We start from the raw sequence: 23,253 nt of genomic DNA on the forward strand, positions 1-23,253 counted from the left end.
TTCCCAGAACACTTGAGGCAACCACTCTTCACATTCTCGCCAATCACTCAACAAAAGCAAAAAAAAACAAGAAAAAAGGAATTTCGCAAACGCCAATATGACGGCGCTCTTACACCCAGGCTATCAGGATTTGCCTGACGCTGAGTTTGATTTGGCTGAAGACGAGCTTGACGACGATGTCGAGCACAATTTTCACTCTCAGCACCCAGACACAACCTGGGAGAATCGTCTGAAAGAGGCGGGTGAAGCGATACGGAATGAAAAGAAGTTTTCATCTCAAGGACAAGTTGCCGACTTCCTCCATCGATTCGGGGATGTCACCCGTCAATGCAATGTCCAGGCGGGCACCATCCTACACGTGCTCGTTGAAGTGGTTCAGCACAATCGTCTAGTACCAGAGGATGTGGAGCTTCTTGCCAGGGCATTGGTAGAGCAAGCTCCAGATCTCGTGGCTGTCTCGAACAAGGACAAGAAGACCCCAATCTTGATGGCTATCAGGTTCTGCCAGGACCGCCTCTTGGAGTATATGATATCCTCATGCGTCGATCACGAAGATAAGCCAAACGCGCTCCAGTGTTTAAACGCTGCATTGTCCCTCCCTCACGATGGGACGGAAACGGCACTTCATGCTGCATTTGGTGAGAAGCTCAACTGGAAATCGCTGAAGCTGTTGATGGAACACGCCACAAACGAAACGCGCAGTATTGGAGACAACATGCAGAAGACGCCGATGCACCATGCAGTACAATTCAAAAGGTGTAACCAACAAAGGGTGGAGCTCATCGAATTGCTCATTCAGAAAGATTCCGTTGCGAGGATTAACAAGACCAAGTCAGCAAAGACCTTTCTTGATATTTGTGACAAAGATGGCGTCTCGGTATTTCAAGAACATGAGAATACAAGAAAGAGTTGGGAAATGATGATGAGATCCAAGGCCCTCTCAAAAGCCGACCCAGATGTTGCTGAGATACCGAGAACAGGCGATAGACTTCCTCCCCGGGATCTAAGACTACCCACCAGGACAAGAGAGTCAAAGCCCCAACCGACACTCAAGATACCAGGAGACCGCGAAACAGAGAGTTCCGGTCGAAAGGGTCAAACCTTAACTGCCACTCAAGAAAAGGAGCTGCTGAGGCAGAAGAAGAAAGAGGAAGAGCAGGCGAGACTCCAGAGAGACGATGTGTCCGTCAAAGATCACAATACAATTGATCACGACGAAAGTGCTCACCGAGCGTCAAGTCCATACCGTACAAGCAGATCAGGCGATAAAGACGAAGCAACGCACGTTAGGATTGTTGATACTGGTCGTCAAACGGAGACTGCTCCGAATACTGGAATTAGACGGACTAATACAGGACGTGCCAAGGTGGAAGACCCTGACAACGGGAACTCAGCTGCCAAACAGTTGGCTTCATCAGAGAAAACTCGAAAGCATCTCAACAACTCGGACAAGATACTCCAGAAGCTTAAGCTGTATTACATGAGGACACGTAACCCAGAAATGGTCATGTTTTTTCTGTACGGCAACAACACAAATGGTAAGAGCAAAATTGCCGCACGTGCTGCGACCCTGACTGACATATGTCATAAGATATTCAAACAGGCTTTGATTATACCGGTTCACCATCCGATATATCCTGGAAAGACTTCAAGAGGAGATTCGGTGCAGACCCTTCACGAGGGTATAAATTCGATCCTGTGCTCCAATATGTCACGTTCCCATACGTCAAGGTTAACGACAAACTCACTCCGGCAGAAAAAGAAGCAGCTGAAAAAGGGTCTGCAAAATCACCGGTTGGCCGCAAAGATATTAAATACTTTCTTGACTGGCTTTATGCAAAGGGTGTGCGGCATATTATTAAACTCTCTGTGGAAGAACCAATGGATGTGGGACGGGGAGTGCATGGGGACCAGACTATACAAGAGGCCTTAGGGAATTTTGTCATTGAACATCTGGACTGGAAGAAGACGGACCTAGACCCGGAGACAATATTACACATCGGCAGCCAGAGGAAAGACCCATCGACTGAAGGATCGGGTGATAATGAGGCGGTTATAGAATCGCAGATGAGAAAGCTGACTTTGGTATGGAGCGGCAGTAACGCTGTCCTCCGGGCTTGGAGCGATGAGGATGCTCTACCGAAGATGCGATTTCTTCAAGAAGTTGAGATTGTTCGCCCGCCACCTCACATGGTACGTTTGTATTCATCGCAGCTGTCATCGCCCCATTTCGTATGCTGACCTTGTTGAAGATTTGTGACAGCAAGCAGTGGATCAACAATAAGATCAGCGATTTCGAGAGTAGGCTCAACAAGAACCGCCAACCTCTTGCGAGTGAAGCGACTCGTCAAGAGGTGTCCTTTGAAGGCTCACCGCTAGGCTACATTCGAGTAAAGTTGGTAGATCCAACCACTGGCGTTCAACAAGGAGTGACGCCCCATGGCGTTCTTCCCACAAGCTCTCTTACTCCCGACAAAGGCATCAATGCCCATCAATGGCTGAGTTCTGTTGAAGAATTTGCTTCTGTCATGAAAACATTTTGGGATATTACGGCTAAGAGATTTGGAGATATGAACCAAAATGTGGGGACCGCCGAACGGGTTGAGAAGCCTGTAACCATAGCGCTGATCGACGATGGCGTCAACAAGTTTGAGATTGACCACCCGAGCCAAGTCCTTGAAGGGAAAAGCTTTGACTTCCATGACGAGAGGGTCAACTCACCGTTCCTATCCGCCAAAGGTCACGGTACAACAATGGCTCGTATGATACTGCGTGTTTGCCCAATGGCTGAGATTTATCCTATACGACTCAAGACCTATGGCGACCCGAACGGAAACTTCACTATCCATGCCGACTATGCAGCACGTGTAAGTATTCCCTTCCATCTTACCAGTATCTTCATCGATATTAACAGCTCTTAGGCAATCCAGGCAGCCTTGGACAAGAAAGCAGATATTATTTCGATGTCGTGGACCTTGCCGATGACGGGCCGAACTAACGAGGACCCTGTGAAGACGAATTGTAAGTGAATAACAACAATATGTACGATTTGTTTGAAGACTCTCGTCCTTCTAACATTCTATATAGTACATAACGTTCTACAAAAGGCCATAAGTCAAAACGTCCTGATGTTTTGTTCTGCACCAGACAAGGGGAAATTTACAGGGGCTGACTACCCGAGCGCTCCGTTTCCCAAGAAGTTCTTCCGCATTGGGGCAGCTAATTCCGATGGCACCGTATTTAGCTGGACACCTGAAGATATAACCTTCATCCTGCCCGGCGTACACGTGAACCAGGATCAAATCAGAAGCAAATCAACTCAAGACAAGGGAATGACAGAACACACAGGCTCCAGCGTTGCTACAGCGCTTGGTGCTGGTCTTGCCGCCATGATACTCTACTGTCTCAAGGCCAGCATTCTCCGAATCAAGATAGCAAATCGCAACCAGAATGTGATACCTGCCATTCCTACCGAGCGCTTGAAGGATATTATGAAGCGGGATGCGATGAAAGGTGCCTTTGAGAGTCTGGGCTCACAGACGTCGAATAAATTTATTCAAGTATGGGAAGAGCTGGATAAAGTGACTGACATCTTGAAGAAGTGGGAAAGGGAGAGGGGGGAGTCAGACTCAGACGCAAGTATGGAGTTCACGAAGAATTTCATAGATTTTGGAATCAAGCTTGCAAACTCAGTGAAATAGATTCGGGTTACTTGTTGCATGCGGAAGAGGCGCTCGAGATATAGAAAGGTATGGGCTATTAGGAAAAGCCTGTTAATCTGGGAGCTAGCGACTACGTGGGTTTCGATGACAATACATATAAATATTTGGTCCCTTCCATCGTCCTTGGGGACTTACAAGCACCAAGCATTGAAGTCTGCGGTTTCTTTCCTGCTAATAAGTACAAGAAAGAGTACATGCATCTCCAGGACCTTTCCGCTACCCAGTCCTGTCGAGTTGAAACGCCTTTCGGGAACATCTCAATAACAGCCTGTGCTCTTGCTACTAAGGCAGACCTTGCGATGTCTCGAGTTCTTAGGCGAGTAACCCGAAACCTTCACACTATTGCAGCATGCGGGCACTCGTGCACATTGCTCTTCAATAAGACGGGCAACAGCATGGGCCGTGTTGTAGGTCAGGTCAGCCCCTCTATTATAAGGACCAAGTCTCAGCGAGCAGGAACGATAGGAGTAGAGGGTTCTGTCACTCCTTCCAATGAGGGTCTTCTGTTGAGACATGTGGTCAAGAATCTGATAATAGCTGGATCTGTATGCAAGGTGATCACCGCTACACCTGATGCTGTATGTCGTTCGATCTTCCAGACTGGTGGAATCAAGACCTTTGACGTTTGATATGAGTTCGAGAATGTCTGGCTTCGTGTCCTCACTGCTGGTGTTCGCATAGATCGACAAGGCCTGCGCGAATTGTTCAGGTGCATTGGTCTTGTATCCGACGGCGTCTTCCTTAATACTCTGGCGAACAGTCAGGTTGGTGTCTCCAACAATGCTATTTTCTACCTCTCCCATCATGTAGTATCGTGCCCAAATAGCGTCGCCAAAACGTCTTTCCTAGAGAGCAGCAACGTATTGACTGGCCCATGGTTCAATTGATGGTATGCCATCGACGGCATCGACAACACTGTATATGGATACATCGAGGAAGAGTTATTCAACAAGATCTCTCTCGTTTGTGTCGGCAGACACTCCAATCAAGCCGCACGAAATCGACAGTGTTAGGAACAATTGGAGGTAAGAGATTGCCATATTAATGAGGATAATTAATTGATGTGATGAATTCCTTTGATAAGCAGTTCAAAACACTGCCTTTTCTAACAACATTTATACTGATTTAATATCACGACGAGCCATTTCTCGTTTACTCCGATACAGCCGTGTTATGCTGTTGGTTGTAAAGCTGTGTTGGTTCAGTCACTTATATCCTTGCCCGTTGTCTCCCGGTCCGACTGTAGACTCCTTTTGCGGACGTCACTGGATGTCCTACACATTACTATCAGCATGATTACGAAGGGCTCAGACCCCATGCATTAACTTTAGGAAGTCTAGGCTTTGAGTCATCCAGAGGATGAGCTGATTAATTTCCGTTGTGAGCGTTGCATCCTCGTATAGTTTGAGTTCAGTTTGTTGACCCCTGTTATCACCACTGGTTCTGTGACAGCACGGCGTCGCTGCCCAGGTGCCGACTAACCGAAGTGCCGTGGCATCCGAAGCTGAGCTTTCTGATACATCCTCGATTTCGAGAGTTCAATGTAGCAGCCATATGGGCATGATCAACAATGCCTCTTCACGTTGTACCGATGACAGATCAGTAGAACAGAAGATATTCACAAAGGCGTACTTCGCAAAATAACACATTTCATTGACGATATCGACAGCTATCATACAGTCTCTAGCCGTCCTCGGGGATGTGTTTCCCAGTCAAATCCTCTACATCGACGCGCATGATAATCTCGATCACATCAGTACGACCATCCGAACTGCTATTATTGCCTTTGTAGAAAGACACAGCCTCAGCATACTGCTCTGGTGCATATTTCTTATAACCCATGGCATCTTCAGTAATACTCTCAATGACAGTCAACCCCTCGATCTTTCCATCCTTCACCTGTCCAGAAAGGTGATATCGCGCCCAGATTGCATCCCCGTATCTTGCATCTTGGATGGCATCAATATACTTAGTTGCCCAAGGCTTGACGGCGTGTATCCCGTCACGAAGAGAAACTCGGTCGGGGGAGAGGTCGAGGAAGAGCTGCTCCACCATCTTATATCCGAGACTCATGTTGGTCTAGGAAATTAGTACACTATATCAGAGCATGATCACTACTAATAGTAAACATCTGAGCTTACCTGATGTCAATAATAAAGTAGCAACCAAGTCAAAGAGATAGGTTTGCGGGAGTAACAACAGAATCGAATACGAAGGGGACGCTTGGATGTTTTTATCATGACTTGAGCTGGGAAGAAGCGGGGTTGTCTAGGCTGCAGTGGTCTCCAATATCAGTACTCGTTTTAATACATACACTCAAATGCATATTTAACTGGTCAAACGGGACAGTCATCGGCTTGAAGAATCAGACATATGAAATGAACTTCCTGTAATGCTATGGACCGTCCTAAATGATAGTACAACTGACCCGTTTCGCCTGCAATTAAACCTTTATCATACTCCGAAAGACATGCCATGCCAAAATGCATTTTATCTCGTCACACTAGAATCCCCCATTTCATGAACCTGCTGCGCCTCGTGCGCTGGCGCTTCATATACAGGCGGCGGCGAGACCGGTCCACCCCAACCAGGTGATCCCAACGGAGAAACAGCAGAGACCCTATGTTCATGGGGCGAACCCACCGGCTTAGAATCAAGCATCATTGCATTCGCGTTCTGGGGCGCAAAGCTCATAGTTGGTGGGTTGATCGGGCCGTCGGTAGGTGCAGGTGCAGTCTTATTCTTCCTTCGTCGAAGCATGAAGAATATGCCCAGCATGATTGCACCGATGACAGCCACGCCTCCCACTGCGCCGCCTATGATCGCTCCTAATGGCACAGAGCTCTTCTTATCTTCGAAATGGGAGGTTGATGAGGGTGGGGGGTCAATTACTTTTGTGATTCTGGAGGATACATCGGATTCTTTCGATGTTTCGTCGGCTTTTTTATCGACCCTTATGCTCTTGGTCGCGCCATCGGCGTCCAGGAAGAATGTGGTGAAGTCGGGCGTATCCTGGCCCCAGAAGGTATATTCAGCACTTTGAATATCTTTGACGGATGAAGAAGCACATCTGTAATCTTTGACTCCGTGCGGAAAGACGTATGTTCGACAGTATGGGATATCGGAGTCGGTACTATAAAGAACTTGTCAGTCGGAGTGATATATGCTATCAGCAGGACTGACCATACCATAGCAAATTAAACGTATTGCTCTGACAAACATCATCACAAAGCGAAGAATTGACGGCCGTAGATGACTCAATGCAGTTGAGCTTGATCTCCGTTCCACACCGGACAGCACCCTGGTTTGGAAGAACCTGCGCCCATGCGCATGTAGCTTTGTTAGTGCAGGTAATTGGTGCGCCAAGTTCGGCTGATAGGTAACCACAAGTTTCATCAGCCGCGACCGTGACGGTCAAGTCGCTTAACATGGAAGACGGTGCCTGTCTTGGTAGCAGTTCGCGTCTTCGGAGCTCTTCCACTTGATCGAGGAAGTCCATTGGGTCAGCCGTAATCATGGGCATATCTGCTGCTGGCACTTTTCTAGCATGGCCTGTTTCCATGGCGTTGACCGCAAGGGCCATCATGCCGAGAAGCACTGTCGTATGCATGGTCCGGGGTTCTGGAGATATGTACCGAGAGAATGAGAAGAGAGGACTGGGAGTATTAGACCATAAAATGGTGGGAATTTCCAATTTCCTTATGTACTCTCCCCTCAATCCACGGCAACAAACCCATCCGGAGTCGAGAATGCTTAGGGCTGGAAACGATTTGGGGCTGGACCCCCTAGCGCAAGCCACGTCTCTTATTCATTGACTGGCAACTCATCCCCCGACCCGCTCATTGGTAGTCTCGGAGTCTAAGAAATAAACTTAATTCAGCCTCAGCTGGCTGGTATGTAAAACTCCGCCTTTCAACGGAGATACACTTCAAAAGAGTGCTGAAAGTCGGAGGGATTGATCCTTTTTGGGAGGCGAAATTCCATTCTGAGTAAAGGGCATCTAGATGAGTCGATTTATGGCATTAACGGGAAATATGGTGGTGGCAATGGCGTACATTTGAATGCGCAACGTGCGGCTGAAGATGCTAGTGGCATAGCCAGCTTGAGCTAAAGCAAGCCATAAGCCAATATTGGCTATGCTAACCTGGAAACCCAACGCCAGGGCAGACATCGAAAGTGCTGGGCGAGGATGCAATTATCCTTTTAATGATGACAGATTCCCTACGGATACATCTAAAATCCTAGACTGTCGAGCAGATAAGCTCCATAAGCTCCCCACGAACTATTCCTTCGCCTCACTTTCTCCTCCGCCAACAGCCTCAAGAGTACAGCAGCTCTATCCGCACCAAAGACCACTTTTAGCACCTCCTCAACTGTAAAAGCTCCGTCATTGTGGAGCTGACAGTCCGGTTCGGCACCATGCCTAATTAACGATTCACAGACGTTATACCAAACTTGCTTCGTGACAGTGGAAACCTCGCCTTTCATTGAAGATTCATTCATTGACATAAGGAATAGAGCCCAAACTGTTCTTCCATCATTCAGATGGACGGGTTCGTTTGGACAAGCCTTTTGGTCGAGGAAGAGCGTGATAATTTCGATATCAATTCCAGCTTCATCGCGCTGTGAATGGTATGGCATTGTCAAAGCTGTTTTGCGTCGTGGACGAAGAGCATAATCCAGTAACGGTCGCCCGGGTTTTCTTAGACGTGACGGATCTTGGGTTATCTTAGCCGTAACATATTTCCTCAACCGTGCTTGGATCACTAAAGCAAGAAAGTTGCACTTTCCGCCTTCTAGATACTGGTCATTTCCTTTCGCCCAAAGCGGATCGCGGATTGATGTCCAGTGGGAACTCATGCTCTGCCCATGATGCTTCGTGTTCGTGGTATCAAGCTCGTCGAGGACTGAAGCGAGGTGATCGAGCGCTGCTTGTGATGGGCTTCGTTTCTCGATCTCATTGGCGTAGTAAAGCAACTCGTCCACGATCTGGAATAATTGCGTAATGGATTTGATGGCTGGTAGACCCTTGACGAGAAAGAGCATCATATTGCAGAGTGAAACTAAGGGATCGAAGTTTCTTTTCAGTTGGCTCTTGAGTTGGTCGTAATAGCAATCCCGCAGAAAGTCCCGTACCGTTCGATGAAGGAAGTCAACCGGGTGACTCAAAATGACTGGGTGTTTCCCATCTTCCACAACCAAGAGGTCCCCGCAACGATTATGTACTAGCGCCCTCATACTCTGTCTATCCGCATCAATAGCCTCAAAGTCTAGAGGTTTGATAGGAGCATCGATTGCATAATTCTCATTCTTCTTCTCTCTCTGCAGTAGCGAAAACAGAAATACAGGAAGCGGCTGTACTTCGTCGATGGTAATGAGGAATATCTGCGCCATCTCCTCCCGATAATGTGGCTCGATCTGGTCAATTATATACTTGAAGTATTCCTCTAACCCCTTGGGGAATTGATCCAAAATCTCATGCAGCTTATAGGGCTTCTCATACGTCGCGGCAGCCCGCATCAGATCATGAGTGACGAGATACACCCACAACCAAACGCCCTTAGAGCTTTCGGCGATCTTGGACATGATGTTTTCACATTCCTCTTCTCCGCCCTGCTGTGAGCGTAGTTTATCGAATTCTTTCGCTTTGAATCGCATGCGAACGTAGTGCTTCATGTCGCCGGCTGTAAAGTCGCTGATCGTCAAACACTGGCGTTCATTTCTGAAAGAATCATCGAGGATAATTCGTGGCCGGCTCGAGACGCAAAGTTTGACGTGGAGGGACTTGTTGAAGAATTTAAGCACGTTCTTCAAATCTATTTCTTCGCCGCCGAATTCGTCTAAGCCGTCAATAAAGAAGCAGAGCTTTGCTTGGATGTTTTCCAGTTTTGTTAACCTTTCGAGCATCTCCTTCAATTCCGCATCCGTCCAGTCTCCATCTGGTAGCTCGGGACAGACTTTAGGCACGATGCTTGGGGTCGTTTTTAGGATGTTGAAAAGGATGGTTCGGAGGAGTCCTCGTAGGGACTTTTGTAGTGGGGAGCCTTGGTTCCAGAAATAGTAGCTTGTTACATGCAGAGTATCTCCATTTGCCCAATGCTCCAATGCTTCTCTTGTGTAGCTGTGGTCGGAAATAAATTTCATTAACGTCGACTTGCCGCTTCCAGCCTGTGACTCAATCAGTGATTTAATCTCATCTGCTTTCCATGCTGACTCACCTTACCCGTGATCCAGAAGATATCATTTCTCGACTCCAACCAGTCTGGGAAGTTGGTCCTCTGACGATCAAAGATCCAGGTATTGGTGCTTTTCTCCGTCGCGTGGATCTTGTTCCATCGTCGTCTGATCTCAGGAAAGTCCAAACGGCTGAGAACACGACCCGTGTGTCGTCGGTCTTTGCATTCCTGCTCGAAATCATGAAGACGGTTGTTGAGTTTGTCAAGGTGCCCTCTGTCCAGAACATTATAAGAACCCGGTGAATTGAGATTGAGAATATCCGTTTGGTAGCTGTCTAGTGTTTTTTCGTAGTTGACTGCCATGTTGAGATGTAGTCGCTGCAACATTCCGATTTCTTCCATAAGGACAGTATGTTGTCGTCTATCATGGTTAGTGATGTTAGCACACCCCATAAGACGCAGGATTAGAGGCCAAGCTCACTGTTGAAGCACCTGGTTGACTGCTCCTCGGAGCTTAGTCTCCAGTTTTTCCAAGCGATTTTGCAAGTTATCAATAGGCTTCTTCTTCCAAAAGGCGAGCATTGCGACACTGATGGCATCCAATGTTTTGAAGGAAGACCCGTCTTTCCCTTTCAGTCTTTGGAGAATCGCAATCAGGTCTGCAGCGACAGATTCACACTGTCCCGCCGTCCATAGGATTTCTTGTATGTCCTGAGGCATAAAACCGTCGCTTTCTTTCTCAAAGGCATTTTTCAGGTGTTTGACGTGCTGTTTAGTCTGCTCCAGCCGTTCTAGTTCAGTGACAGGCTCATCAGGATTATCGCGGAGTCTCTTGGCGGTAGAGATCAATTTGCTGCTGAACTCGATGAAGGTGATGATACTTGAGACTAGCCCAATAATCGCAAGTGGCTCAGCCATGATCGTTGGAAGATGCAGAGCTCAGGGTTGAAGCATGCTGCTGAAGATAAAGAGCAGCCTTTAAATTGACGTATATTTTGCTTCGCTGGCAAGGCAGCTGCTTATCCTGGCTGAGCTGGCCACAGCCACCGCCCGCATCTGAGGGCTGTGGTGGAGGGGAAAAAGCAAAGGTGGCCCACTCACCAATCAATCCAGCACAGGGCTCAGGGCCTTTGAGACAGCAATTTCCATGGGCCTTTTCAGCTGTTAAAAGGTCATATCAGGTTCACAGCGGCTTGTCTCCCCGCTTCTGCCACTAGTACTCATACCTGCGACATTGAGCCAGCCGAGAATGATCAGGCTTGCGATTCTACACTGGTAGGTCAATACATTCAACGCACGCGAGTTCACTGACTAATAATATAGGCACTCCGTAAACTTGGCGGGGAAGAAAAAGAAGAAGACAAACCACTGTCAAACAACATCGAAGGCAACAAAGAAAAGAACAGCTTGGCAGACTCCGGACTTCACAGCTTAACCCTCCCATGGCAACACGACAACCCGTTAATCCGGGTCCCTACCAAAACTCTCAAAGATCAATGGGTAGCAGTTATCGTCATTATTCTTCAAGTGTTGGCCCTTCGGCGTGCGCGAAAGCAACAGACTGATCGGTTCTTGGCGCATATGTTTCTCACTGTTACAGGCCTACCGAGTGACCAAGTTTGCCCCACCCAAGGTGACAAGGAAGAATGAGGCTCGTGCGTTGGTGCTGCTGAACTATCTTGCAGGGCCTGGTGCATTGATTATCACAGGGTCAGGGTTTGGCTTGGCGGTACAATTATAAGAGCGTCGGATAATTAATGGTAGTAAATTAAGGTTTTCTTCAAAAAACATTACGTCTTCGAAACATGGTCACTTCATCGTATCGTGAGTTGTTTTATTCCGTTGTTAATTCTTGTTTCTTCCTACAAGCTATTGCGTAGTGGAAAAAGAGGGGACAGCAATAGGGTAGGCTTTAACAGCTTCAACAGTATCTTCGAACAGTTACCACAGTATTCTACTAACTCTACCCTGTAATGTCGCTGAGATGAAAGTATATTGATGGCCAAGGCAGCAGGTCAGTAGGAGATGAATAGGCACACGTCGTCAAGAAGAATAAAATTACTTTTAAACATTCTCATTGACAGAAGTCAGATGGAGACACTTGAAAAAAACGTTCAGATAAAGAACAACAATGAACGAACAATTCCGTTTGAGAAATGAAGGGCCAATGAAGCCAAACGTATCAATCGATGTCTATTGTCCCAAAACCACAGGATGTCTTGCTTGCTGTTTTTCTCGAAACTAATCTGGCAACTAGACACTTTGAACCCCACCACTGAGGCTGTAGGTGCTCTTTGCCGGAGGGGCACCTTCACCACGCTTCACTCCGTAACTCTTAAAATATCGGTGGTTCTTCCAACTTATGACAGCAGCCCAGAAGTGAACAAAGCTAAAGTTGTGTTAATCCAGTTCCTCAAAGATAAGATAGGCCAACCTACGCGTTCAACAAGGCTACAAGTGCGACACAGACTCCAATTCCGCAGTTTGCGCCAACACATATTCTGCTGACCCCAGAGAATGTTAAACCCATGACAACCATCCAGAACAAAATGTCAAGGGTGTTGAGGATGGCATAAGCCTTTAGACTCCCGAACCGTTTGAAACGATCAATCTTCTCTGTTGAGAATTCATAGGCTAAGAAGAAGAATGACTTGATGCTCTATACCAGGTGCATTAGTTGATGTCTTCTTAAAAAGGTTGCGATGACATACCATTGTAATTGCCATGATATCCATTCTGTTCATTGGTATATTACTCGGTCTTGTGGCAAGTTTCGCAATACCCAAGATAAATGCAAGAGTCGTGATGCCGACTTGGGCTGCAAAGACTTTGCCCTTCCATCGCGCATCGAAGAAGTGGCTCTGGAAGAACTCTTTTACTTTGTCGAACATGGCTGTTGCAGCTGGAGTGGTGCAGATGAGTCGTGATGGAAAGGCGTGGGAGAAGGGTCGACGGATATGATAACAGAATAATAAAGAGGAGAGGTTGAATAAGCTTAATATTCTTATTTTGATCTGGGGATTAAATAGTACTTTATGAATTTGTTTGATAGGTGAGTCGTAATGCGGCTGTGTTCTGTCCGCGTATAAACAAACATTGAAGAGGTGGGGCTATCTATCCGCGGATAGAATTGACTTTCCAGTGACGAGTCAAGCTTGTCCGCTCAATCAGCTCTAACTCTAAGTTAGCGTCAAGCTAAAACATCAAATACGCGTATCTGAGATTTTCGGCGACGCTATACACTGCCTCATCAATGTTTAGATCATGCTAAAAATGAAACGACTAGACTAGCCTATCAAAAATTTTCATTAATATAGAGAGACGGCATCTCTTGGCCCTGGATCTTCCCATTCCTCTTCATCCTTACGCCAACAGATAACATGGCTTCCCCAAATGACATCCAACAGAATCGCCAGACGAGATACTTCGAGATGGCGGCAAATGGCGAAAATGACACCCAATTGCAAAACGTCCCACCGCCATATGAAGCCTTGGCAGAATGGGAAGCAACCACAACCGGTCGAGGTACGACAACAATCTATCAAAATGTCGCAAGCATATACTGACTATACGATTGATAGACGACGGCCGAATTGACATCGACCTCAGCTCTCGCATAGCCCGTCGCCTCTCCCGCCTAGTCCCCACCGAAAAACCCGTACAACTCCCGACCGAACCTCCAAAGTACACAGAAACCAGCGAAACCAGCATTCGACTAAATATCGTTATTCAAGTCGTCGGCAGCCGTGGAGATGTACAGCCATTTATTGCCCTTGGATCAGAATTGCAGCGTCATGGTCATCGCGTGCGTCTTGCGACACACGGCCAATTCGATAAATTTGTGAGAGACTCTGGTCTCGAGTTTTTCTCGATAGGTGGTGATCCAGCTGAGTAAGTGCTCCAGAACTCAAACTCCAGGTCGAAGACGCTAATAGTATGAACAGGTTAATGGCGTACATGGTAAAAAACCCCGGTTTATTCCCCAGCATGAAAACTCTACGCAGCGGCGAAATTCAACGGAAACGAAAAATGGTCGACGAAATGCTTCACAAATGCTGGAAATCTTGTGTCGAGCCAGATGAAATAACCGGTCGGCCTTTTGTCGCAGATGCGATTATTGCAAATCCGCCAAGTTTTGCTCATATCCACTGCGCGCAAGCTCTTGGTATCCCGTTACATCTTATGTTTACGATGCCTTGGACGAGCACACGGGAATTCTGTCATCCTCTTGCGAATTTGAGGGCGAATGGAAGTGATATGTCTGCGAGTGCGGCGAATTACGTGTCATACTCTTTGGTGGAGTGGATGACTTGGCAAGGGTACGTTAGTAAAGACCATTTCTTGGACTTGTGCTGATTGTTTGGTAGGCTTGGCGACATCATCAACGCGTGGAGAGGCACTATCGATCTGGAGCCGATTCCCTTTAGTGAAGGACCTTGTTTGACAGAGACATTGCGAGTTCCCGTCACGTATTGCTGGTCACCTGCGTTAGTGCCGAAACCATCTGACTGGCCTGAAAATATTGGTACGCTCATCAGCCTCATACCCATACCTCTTATCTAACCATGTACAGATGTCTGTGGTTTCTTCTTTCGCGAAGCACCAACCTATAAACCCGAAGATGCCCTAGCCAAGTTCCTCTCAAGCGGCCCACCCCCAGTGTACATCGGCTTCGGCAGTATTGTAATCGATGACCCAGAGAAACTCACTGCGACAATTCTAGAAGCGGTTCATGCGACTGGTACACGGGCAATCGTCTCGCGAGGTTGGAGTAAGCTTGGTGGAGATTCAATGGGAGATGACAAAGTATTCTTTCTCGGCGATTGTCCTCATGAGTGGCTGTTTCAGCATGTCACTGCGGTGGTCCATCATGGAGGAGCTGGTACTACGGCTTGCGGGCTGGTAAATGCGAAGCCTACGACGATTGTGCCGTTTTTTGGAGAGTAAGTTTATTTACTATTTATTAGGTCGTACATTGATTGCTAACAACATTCAGCCAACCATTCTGGGGAAACATGGTTCATACTAGTGGTGCAGGTCCAGCACCAATCCCATTCAAACAACTCAACAGCCAGAACCTTGCAGACGCCATTCGCTTCTGTCTCACCCCCGATGCATCGACGGCTGCTCAGCAAATCGCAGACAGGATGGCCAGCGAATCTGGTGTCCGACGCGCTGTTGCTTCTTTTCACGCCAACTTGCCTCTGAACAACATGCGATGCGATATTCTGTCGAATTTACCTGCGGTATGGTTGTATGAGCGCAAAGGAAAGTCTATGAAGTTTTCTAAGATGGCGGCTGAGATGCTTGTGGGCGAAGGGAAGGTTACTTGGAACCATCTGAAGCCGTAAGAACACATATCTCGATGAAGTCATACGTACTGACATTTGCAGGTACCAATCTCAACCGGTCCACATCGAAAACCGACGATGGGATCCCGTAACCGCAACTCTATCCACCCTCGCAACAACTGGAATGGGAATGGTTAATTCCGCTTCCGATATCGTGGTAAAGCCGATACAAGCATTTCGCCCAGCGACACCGAACGAGAAGCGGTCATCCAGCAGTAAAGAAGCCGAAGTACAGAGTGGCAGTAGTTCTAAACGGGGATCAGAAGAAGACATCTTTGGAAGACCGGCAGCTTTGGAACTGCCGGAAGGCTCAGCCGCAATTGGATCCAAGGATCCGCAGCATGGTGCACTCGCCGCCTTCAAAGGATCTGCGTCGGGAGTCGGTGGTTTCTTCAAGCATTACTCCAAAGGCATGCTTCTCGACCTTCCCTACGCCGTCACAGAAGGAATGCGCAATGCACCAAAGCTCTACGGTGGCAAAGCCTACGATCCCGGTGCCGTAACAGATTGGAAATCCGGTGGTATCGCAGCGGGAAAGAACTTTGCGCACGGCATGGTTGAGGGTATCGGTGGTATAGTCATGGAGCCTGTTAGAGGTGCTAAAGAGGGTGGTGCTGCGGGTGCGGCTAAGGGTGTTGGTATTGGGCTGTTGAATATGGGGACTAAGGTTGCTTCCGGAGCGGTGGGATTAGTTGCGCTGCCTGGGCAGGGTTTATATCAGAGTGCTAGGGCTTTGGTGAAGAGGAAGACGATGAAGAGTGTTATGGAGGCGCGGAAGGCGGAGGGTGCCTATGAAATAGAGAATGGAAAGAATGAACAAAGGAGGACTGTGTTAGATATATTCGATAGGATGAGCAGATAGCTTGTGAGGGTAGCAGATAATGTCTAATAACAAGTAGAACTCAACCAAAGTATGGTAGACTCTCGCTGCTAGGACTATGCTAAAGCGCTTAGGGTGACTAATACTAGCGATAATTGGTTAGCTCACATTGTGCGAAGAGTTGCCCCACCTAGATCCTATCTCACCCTCACCGAATTTGCCTCTGACAGTATCCATCTTGATGGTAACTCGACACCATGGATCTAGTAGCGCGTACCCCAGCACTCAGCACCATCTGCGAGCTACTTGCTCTCACAGACACCAGGTCACTTCGAAACCTCTGCCTCACCAACAGTTGCCTCAACAAACTCTGTCGTGTTTACTTGGTATACCGATGGACCAACAGCAAACACTGTCCAGAGCCAAGCATCAAGTGCTTCGCGCTTCACCTCCAAAAACATCCTGAGCTGAGAAGTATGGTCAGGATTGTTGACTTTGGTGTGCTGCAAGCTCTACCACCAAGGACGCAGTCAGAATCCGATTCCAGTACAAAGTCAGAATACGATCCTAAACTCGTCAATCTCGCTGAACAGCTTCGTCCCGATATCAACTACGACATCTCGTACAACAAGCCTGCCTTACTGGAAGATATCAAACTTGGCTGCGAAGATGCTCTTGCTGTGGGGATTTTGGCCTGGTGCAAACGAATAACACACCTGAACATGACCATTCCTGAACTCAAACCGGATAATCCGCAGAGTTTTAATGTCTGGAGTTCGAGATTTGCAAATGAAATTAATATCCAAAACGAGTTGGGTACTAGCGATTTACCTCTTGCAAAACTTCAGTATGTCGAAGTGATTCCAAGAGAGCCCGAAGACGCGATTTACTGGGAATTGGTAACTCCATTCGTCCATCTTCCAAAAGTCAAGTCTCTCGTGGCATGGAGACTCTCTGATGCAGACCCTCTGAGGCATATTTGGTATTTAACGAAAACATCACCAGACGAAGATGACGACAAGTATTCAATTCGCTACTTCTTTCATGCGCTGGATAGGATTTCGAATGTCGAGGAGCTCATCTTGATGCACTCTGGATTTTTTGACGACAGCAGGGGACTCTCTGAACTTCTCAGCGCCCCAGGTTGCTTGAAGAAGCTGACGCTCTGGCCTTGTAATGACTACGAATACTTTTATTTTCCCGACCGCGATGAACTAGTCGAGGATATTACATCATGTCATGAGACACTTGAGGAGCTTGATCTTAATTTCAACCCTATACCTGGATATTTTCCCCATGACGCAAGTACTCCCCCACTGATACCAGATCATGTGGCCGAAAAGGCGTACAGAAGATGTACACGGCTCCGACGACTTGCTTGTCCGATGATTGGTCTCTTTACAGATGGCGATGACAGCAACGACGAGAACTGGAATGAGAGCGGCCATTACGAGATTACTATTGTTCTTGATAGGCTGCCCAAGTCGATCGAGTATCTTAAGCCCCGACGACGTCATTTTGTGGAAGATTGGTTTTATAACCGACCACCAGTAAAGCCGTACATTGAGGGCTTCATTGAGCTGCTAAGAGAAGCCGCACCGGGTAGACGATTCTCGAATCTCAAAGTTCTGGATCTCTCGGAGACTTTTGTCGATGATCCAGATACCGACGGCATTGACAGGATCAAGGACCTTGCCCAGATTCAGGGTATCAAGCTTTTATTAGCTGAAAGACAGGTTTAAGGTAGAATTTCTAGTTTCTGTACAGTCGCACTTTCGATGTTAACAGTTTTGTACCAGGAAAAAGCACATCGCATTAATGGACAGTTAATGCGGAGCACGGGTTCACGGACTTCCCGAAATTTGCAGCGGAAGGTCATCCGGGAGAATCCTTCTCGGTTGACAGATCGCTTACTGCGACATTTTGGTCTAATTGGTCTGCATGCGAACAGGTTGCAGGGAATGTGGTCCGGAACATACAAAGATGGGGAACAGGTCCGAAGGATGTTACATCGTCGCCTCGCTATATCGTGCAAACTCAAGCTAAGAAAAGCATTGTTTCCTTTTTATTTCCAGCAAGTGTCAGATCTACGATCACAAACGATATATACATAGGGATTGAACGGGAACTAGGCTGCTCATTGAAGTTTCTCGAAACTTTCCTTTTGTAAGAAGATACGTACCAGGTTAATTCAGTACGACTCTTGGCAGTGGGACTGTTGGTTCACGACCCGCTGCGCCGGGCAGATGCATCGGAAATATGTCCCCCAACAGATCAATACTGCATAGAAATTGTGTGAGGTCTTTTTCTGCGTCCTTCCTAACATGTATCAGCTTCCGTACAAGATCACCTGATTTATTTACATGTAACACCTCTCTTCCCCTCAATTTTCTTGACCTTGATCATACAATCGCTGCAGGTACAATCGTCAATACGACATTATGGCTGCACAAGTTGAACAGCCGCAGGCGCCCACCGAGGTGCAGAGTGAACAGGTGCAGGTTGAGCACACGCAGGAGCCGTTGGTACGTTGGATCAGACTTATGTGGAGAGGGAATACTAACAGCAGACAGGCTGCCGATAACTTTGACGATGATGCCGATACGGACTCTACCTTCTCCGGCGTAAGTCCACAAGCCTGATGACACTCATTTTGGTTTTCAGAAAAAGAAAAATAAGCTAACAATTGAAGTCGGACCTCGAGAGCTTGGAGTCCCTCCGATCAAGTGTCTTGCAGTACCAAGAAGAAAACGGCCGCACATACCATGCCATGAGCTCTGGAAGTAGGTGTCTCCCCAACCACTCTCAGTATTCCAACTAACAGCGAAACCAGAATACAACTTCCCCAACGATGAGTCCGAGAGCGACCGTCTTGGTACATTGACCATTTCAATTCTGAGTGAGACATTATTAACAGTGTAATACAGATCTGCAGCACAACCTTTGGCTTCTGACGCTCCATGGCGAGCTCGGTCTCTGCCCCAAGGTCTCAGGGACTGCTAAGCGTGTTCTTGATGCTGGCACTGGAACTGGTCTTTGGGCTATTGAATATGGTGAGATGAATCAACCTTCACGCATAACGTCACTACTAACATATGCTAGCCGATGCTCACCCCGAGGCCAAGGTGATCGGTGTTGATCTCAGCCCCATCCAACCTACCATGTAAGTTCCTCACCAAGTTTATCGAGTTACAGAAAATTAACAATTTCAGGGTTCCGCCAAACTGTATCTTCGAAATCGATGACCTCGAAAAAGAATGGACCTGGACAGAGCCCTTCGACTTCATCTTCGCCCGCACAATGACAGGTTCTTTCGCCGATACCGAAAAGTTCATCCAAAACTCCTACGAGTAAACCCCCCTCCTCCCACCTCTCCATTCCTCCCCATCTAACCTCTCTCAGAAACCTCGAACCAGGCGGCTATCTCGAAATGCAAGACCTAACCTACCCAATCGCCTGCGACGACGGCACTCTTCTCCCCGACAGCGCCCTCGTAAAATCCGGTACTCTATCCATCGAAGCCAGCGCCAAAGCCGGCCGCGCTATCGATCTCGCCCCGCGCTACAAGGAGTTTTTCGAAAAAGCTGGCTTTGTAGATGTTGTGGAGAAGACATTCCGCTGGCCGATTAATGAGTGGCCTAAGGATAAGCATCATAAGGAGCTGGGTAGGTGGTCGTATGCTAATATGAACAATGGACTTGAGGGACTCTTGTTGGCGCTTTTTACGAGGTTTTTGGGATGGACTGCTGATGAGGTTATGGTTCTTTGTTCGGCTATGAGGAAGCAGCTTCGGGATCGGAGTGTGCATGCTTATATTCCCATGTAAGTTTTCGTTGGTATTCACACTTTGGGTAAGATCACGGTTACTGACTCAAATTTCTAGTTACGTTGTGTATGGCAGGAAGCCGGAGGTGGAGGCTCCTTCGAAGGACGCCCCAGCGGAAGCCTGATCACTTGTTATCTTAGATCACAGTGCCTACCAATTCAATTTTTATTATTTATTATTGGAAAATCCATATCATTTCCGCTCGTAGTCATACGACAGACACAGCTGAGTCGTAATCAGCCGCAGCTGTTCCACCATGCCCATCCCAGATCACAACCCAAAAACCTCATAAACCTTCCCTTCTTCGCTCATGCCTCTGCAGATTTCCTCAGTCCAAGTTTCCAATCTTTCGAGAATAGTCAATCGTTTCCGTAATACCCTGCTCAAGACCAATCCACTTCCTTCCCGCCCACTTCTGCAATAACTCCGGCCCGGTTTTGTTCTCGATGTTGTACGACAAAACTGGATCTCCAGGAATGAAATCCTCTTCAAAGTCTTCTTCGGGATAAGAGGAACGCAATATGGCCAACGCGTTGTTCCAGTTGAAAGACTTGGCAAGCACGGGGATGCGGTCCCCCTTCACTTCGGGGTCGATAGTAGCAGCGACGTAGACGACAGCTGCATCCGACACGTGAGTGTAGTACACTATTCAATTAGCTTCTCATTTCACATCAATCCGTCTGTTAACTTACCTGTTGTGTTCTCCTTTAGCGCTTCCGTCTTGCCGAGATACAACTGCTGCAGTAGCTGCAGCGGCATAGTCATATAATGTCTCGGATGCAACGGCTCGCCCAATAACCAGCACGGGCTGACCGTATTGACCTCCCAGGGCAAATTCTCATCCTTGGCAAACTTCCAAACCGCCTTCTCGGCTTCGACTCTGGCAGCCAGATAAACAGCCAGCATACGGCTCAATTCATACGGCGGAGGTGATTTAGCCAGCTTGACTAAGTCGTCGTTCCATGTTTGCTGATTAATCGTTTTCGTCTCCCCGGGCTTACACCAAACCGAAGTCCACAGTCCAGCCGCGAGAGTAAAGCGTTTGATTGATGGCTCTTTGGCTGCTGATCGACAAACAGACAAAGCAGCTTCCTCGGCAGATGAGAATGCCACGTTGGGGTCTGGTGTCAGCTCGCCGATGTTTCCGAGATGAACTACAGCAGAAACTCCTTTGACTGCGTCGTCGAAATCTCCAGGTTTTGTCGTGTCGGCCTCGACCAATTCCACTTTTCCTTGGTCTGCGAATGGCTTCACGGAAGGGTGTTCAAGAAGCCAATTGCCGTAGGTTACATCTTTTGTCGTACCACGCACATTGAACCCTTGCTTCAAAAACTCAATTACCACGTGGCTACCCGTGTAGCCGCTGGCTCCGGTAACGAGGACCCACGATCCCCGTGGGATAGAAGTTGGTAAATCACTCATATTGTTTTGTTGCGAAAGTTGATGAAAGAGAGTTCAAAGAGGGTCGAGAGGGCCAAGAAGAAGCGAACCGATCAGTCGGAAGCGAAGTTGCATTCAAACGAGGGAAATGGGACGATGTATGGAGACGAATCCCCGCTTGTTAGCGTGTGCACGGGGTTATTGTACTTCCGCGGTCGTTAGCTTACGGTAGACCTGAATTCCAAATGAAGCGATCGCCTACGGTCTGTTAGACCAGGACTAAATTCTTAGCGAAGGAGGCTAACCATGAAGGATCACCATTCAATTGCCGACCCCTCATTCATTCTCACTGACAGCTGTACCACGCAATCTATATTTACCATAAATACGGTTAACACAAAGACATGTCTCAGCCATGGAACTTTATTCCTCCAATTGATTGGATCTACAGCCCCTCGAAGCTTCACTAGAAAGAGATAGCACCGAGTGGCTGGGACTTTATTGGATCGACAATTGGCGGCTAAATTAGCCCTGGTTGGACTAGTACCGCCTCAGGGGTTTTGTTGATCTTAGTTAGGGTTCCGGAAATTTGGACAAATTGTGCCGAGGATTTCTGGCCTGTCATGTTACGCGAGGCGAGCTTTTGACCCAGTGTTTTGCCATTACGGAGACATGTGTCATCGCCGCTATTCTGGAGGATCTTCTGTGCTTGTCGATCTGGGTTGTCAGTGCTTTTTAGTTTCTTGGGGTTGGGTATCTCTAGGGTAATGTCAGAATTGACGACGAATATTCGGAATAAGGGACGAAATGACTTTGTCACCTTATGATATCTTAGACTAGCATTTAGGTTACTGAATCTTAGCATCCTAAGTTCTAGACCATTTTTTCCTTCTTACCGTAAACATGGATCTTGCGTCACGGCATCAAAACCACCAACCGGCGGGAGCAAATCGATTATCACTCGGTATTGACGTTGGCCGTAAATCTTATCAGTCAAAACGTGTGTTATCGATATGTGATGGACGCTTATCGATACGGAATCCATTTCTTGATATCGACTGGGCAGGAGGGGCAGAACCTAAGCCTTATACCTTCCTGTCGCATTGAAGCGTGGCACTGCCCAAAGCTGATAGGGCTGGACCTGCCAGAAATAAGGCCAACCCAACACCTCACTAATTCGTCACTTGACTACGCCCATCGCTGAGAGTTTCTTCCACAAACATCCATCAAATTCTGCTCATCGAACCTGTCAAACAACCGACCGTTTCCATCGCCGTTTTCTATCTTACTGGCCGTTTTCACTCATTCCTCGGCAGCCTCACACGCGTTGAGTCCCCGATTCGCGAGCCCATCCAAGAAGGTCGAAACCCCAGTCGCCTCCGACAATGCCAGCACCAGTCCTCCCTGTTAGCCATGAAGCGCACCTTCTCCTGTTCCTGTCGGCAGTGATACCCGGCGATCCCGATACGCGAATGTCCACGATTTTGATGCTACTCAAGAGCCGCGACAGAGGGTATGAAGCGCTGCGTCCGTCCGCCGTTCTTTGACTTCGATCTTACCGCCGAGATCCCATTCATACCGATGCGTTGTCGTACGCCATGATTAGAAGCTCCCTTTTGTTTGCACCCACGATCAACGGCAGGGAGGCACCGTGGCATTGGCTTCATTCGAACGATTGATCCCCCTAGTTTCACCTCGCTTTTCATAAAGCACAGCCGACTTGAACCAAGACCAAGCAGCCAAGTTTCGAGATCTCATCACCAGCGGTCCGAATCAAGCTGTCCCGAGGCAAGCATCAGATCTTGCTGGATGGCTACAAGACAATCACCACGCATTGAGGCACTTGACCCTTAAGAATTACATGGCATAGCCAAAGAGCTGGCCTTTACTTGTCGCAAGTAAGTGTCACTCTGAACAATGGTTCCGATCACTGGCTAACTTTGCATTAAGCGAGTTTACCTTGCGAAATAAATTCTTG

General features: G+C 47.7%; 10 protein-coding genes across 10 annotated transcripts; 4 read left to right on the top strand and 6 right to left on the bottom strand.

Moving 5' to 3' along the window:
• Positions 1-6: 6 nt before the first annotated feature.
• B0J16DRAFT_402123 (uncharacterized protein) lies at positions 7-3,701 on the top strand (the record flags this gene model as incomplete). The annotated part of the gene is made up of 5 exons (XM_046132620.1): positions 7-1,366; positions 1,654-2,106; positions 2,253-2,867; positions 2,922-3,021; positions 3,088-3,701. Exons 1-5 carry the CDS (start codon positions 98-100, stop codon positions 3,699-3,701), a joined length of 3,051 nt encoding a protein of 1,016 aa, XP_045982035.1. The 5' UTR covers positions 7-97.
• A 278-nt stretch (positions 3,702-3,979) lies between these two features.
• Positions 3,980-4,525, bottom strand: B0J16DRAFT_386676 (uncharacterized protein; the record flags this gene model as incomplete). Its single annotated transcript, XM_046131590.1, has 1 exon — positions 3,980-4,525. The coding sequence occupies one exon, from the start codon at positions 4,523-4,525 to the stop codon at positions 3,980-3,982; it is 546 nt and encodes a 181-aa protein (XP_045982036.1).
• A 769-nt stretch (positions 4,526-5,294) lies between these two features.
• On the bottom strand, positions 5,295-6,190 carry B0J16DRAFT_346007 (uncharacterized protein). The gene is made up of 2 exons (XM_046128360.1): positions 5,864-6,190; positions 5,295-5,801 (listed from the first exon to the last, which is right to left on the bottom strand). Exon 2 carries the CDS (start codon positions 5,793-5,795, stop codon positions 5,406-5,408), a length of 390 nt encoding a protein of 129 aa, XP_045982037.1. The 5' UTR covers positions 5,796-5,801; positions 5,864-6,190; the 3' UTR covers positions 5,295-5,405.
• Positions 6,191-6,193: 3 nt separating this feature from the next.
• Positions 6,194-7,332, bottom strand: B0J16DRAFT_416642 (uncharacterized protein; the record flags this gene model as incomplete). The annotated part of the gene is made up of 2 exons (XM_046133612.1): positions 6,194-6,855; positions 6,911-7,332. 2 exons carry the CDS (start codon positions 7,330-7,332, stop codon positions 6,213-6,215), a joined length of 1,065 nt encoding a protein of 354 aa, XP_045982038.1. The 3' UTR covers positions 6,194-6,212.
• Positions 7,333-7,933: 601 nt separating this feature from the next.
• B0J16DRAFT_307950 (uncharacterized protein) lies at positions 7,934-10,823 on the bottom strand. The gene is made up of 3 exons (XM_046124857.1): positions 10,380-10,823; positions 9,941-10,319; positions 7,934-9,890 (listed from the first exon to the last, which is right to left on the bottom strand). The coding sequence occupies exons 1-3, from the start codon at positions 10,814-10,816 to the stop codon at positions 7,956-7,958; spliced, it is 2,751 nt and encodes a 916-aa protein (XP_045982039.1). The 5' UTR covers positions 10,817-10,823; the 3' UTR covers positions 7,934-7,955.
• Positions 10,824-11,962: 1,139 nt separating this feature from the next.
• Positions 11,963-12,893, bottom strand: B0J16DRAFT_346011 (uncharacterized protein). Its single transcript, XM_046128361.1, has 3 exons — positions 12,610-12,893; positions 12,337-12,557; positions 11,963-12,287 (listed from the first exon to the last, which is right to left on the bottom strand). The coding sequence occupies exons 1-3, from the start codon at positions 12,787-12,789 to the stop codon at positions 12,152-12,154; spliced, it is 537 nt and encodes a 178-aa protein (XP_045982040.1). The 5' UTR covers positions 12,790-12,893; the 3' UTR covers positions 11,963-12,151.
• Positions 12,894-13,239: 346 nt separating this feature from the next.
• Positions 13,240-16,215, top strand: B0J16DRAFT_290241 (uncharacterized protein). The gene is made up of 7 exons (XM_046124243.1): positions 13,240-13,423; positions 13,480-13,789; positions 13,843-14,217; positions 14,266-14,423; positions 14,472-14,841; positions 14,895-15,245; positions 15,292-16,215. The coding sequence occupies exons 1-7, from the start codon at positions 13,279-13,281 to the stop codon at positions 16,109-16,111; spliced, it is 2,529 nt and encodes an 842-aa protein (XP_045982041.1). The 5' UTR covers positions 13,240-13,278; the 3' UTR covers positions 16,112-16,215.
• A 78-nt stretch (positions 16,216-16,293) lies between these two features.
• On the top strand, positions 16,294-18,098 carry B0J16DRAFT_165340 (uncharacterized protein). Its single transcript, XM_046122301.1, has 2 exons — positions 16,294-17,812; positions 17,869-18,098. The coding sequence occupies exon 1, from the start codon at positions 16,327-16,329 to the stop codon at positions 17,809-17,811; it is 1,485 nt and encodes a 494-aa protein (XP_045982042.1). The 5' UTR covers positions 16,294-16,326; the 3' UTR covers position 17,812; positions 17,869-18,098.
• A 412-nt stretch (positions 18,099-18,510) lies between these two features.
• Positions 18,511-20,019, top strand: B0J16DRAFT_416647 (S-adenosyl-L-methionine-dependent methyltransferase; the record flags this gene model as incomplete). Its single annotated transcript, XM_046133613.1, has 9 exons — positions 18,511-18,594; positions 18,643-18,693; positions 18,762-18,852; positions 18,903-18,944; positions 18,997-19,122; positions 19,172-19,232; positions 19,282-19,419; positions 19,472-19,891; positions 19,953-20,019. 9 exons carry the CDS (start codon positions 18,511-18,513, stop codon positions 20,017-20,019), a joined length of 1,080 nt encoding a protein of 359 aa, XP_045982043.1.
• On the bottom strand, positions 19,966-21,522 carry B0J16DRAFT_307958 (uncharacterized protein). Its single transcript, XM_046124858.1, has 2 exons — positions 20,588-21,522; positions 19,966-20,540 (listed from the first exon to the last, which is right to left on the bottom strand). Exons 1-2 carry the CDS (start codon positions 21,315-21,317, stop codon positions 20,224-20,226), a joined length of 1,047 nt encoding a protein of 348 aa, XP_045982044.1. The 5' UTR covers positions 21,318-21,522; the 3' UTR covers positions 19,966-20,223.
• Between the last annotated feature and the right edge of the window lie 1,731 nt (positions 21,523-23,253).

Source organism: Fusarium flagelliforme, assembly GCF_020744385.1.
Source record: "Fusarium flagelliforme strain FIESC 12 MPI-CAGE-AA-0113 chromosome Unknown B0J16scaffold_5, whole genome shotgun sequence".
NCBI lineage: Eukaryota > Fungi > Ascomycota > Sordariomycetes > Hypocreales > Nectriaceae > Fusarium > Fusarium flagelliforme.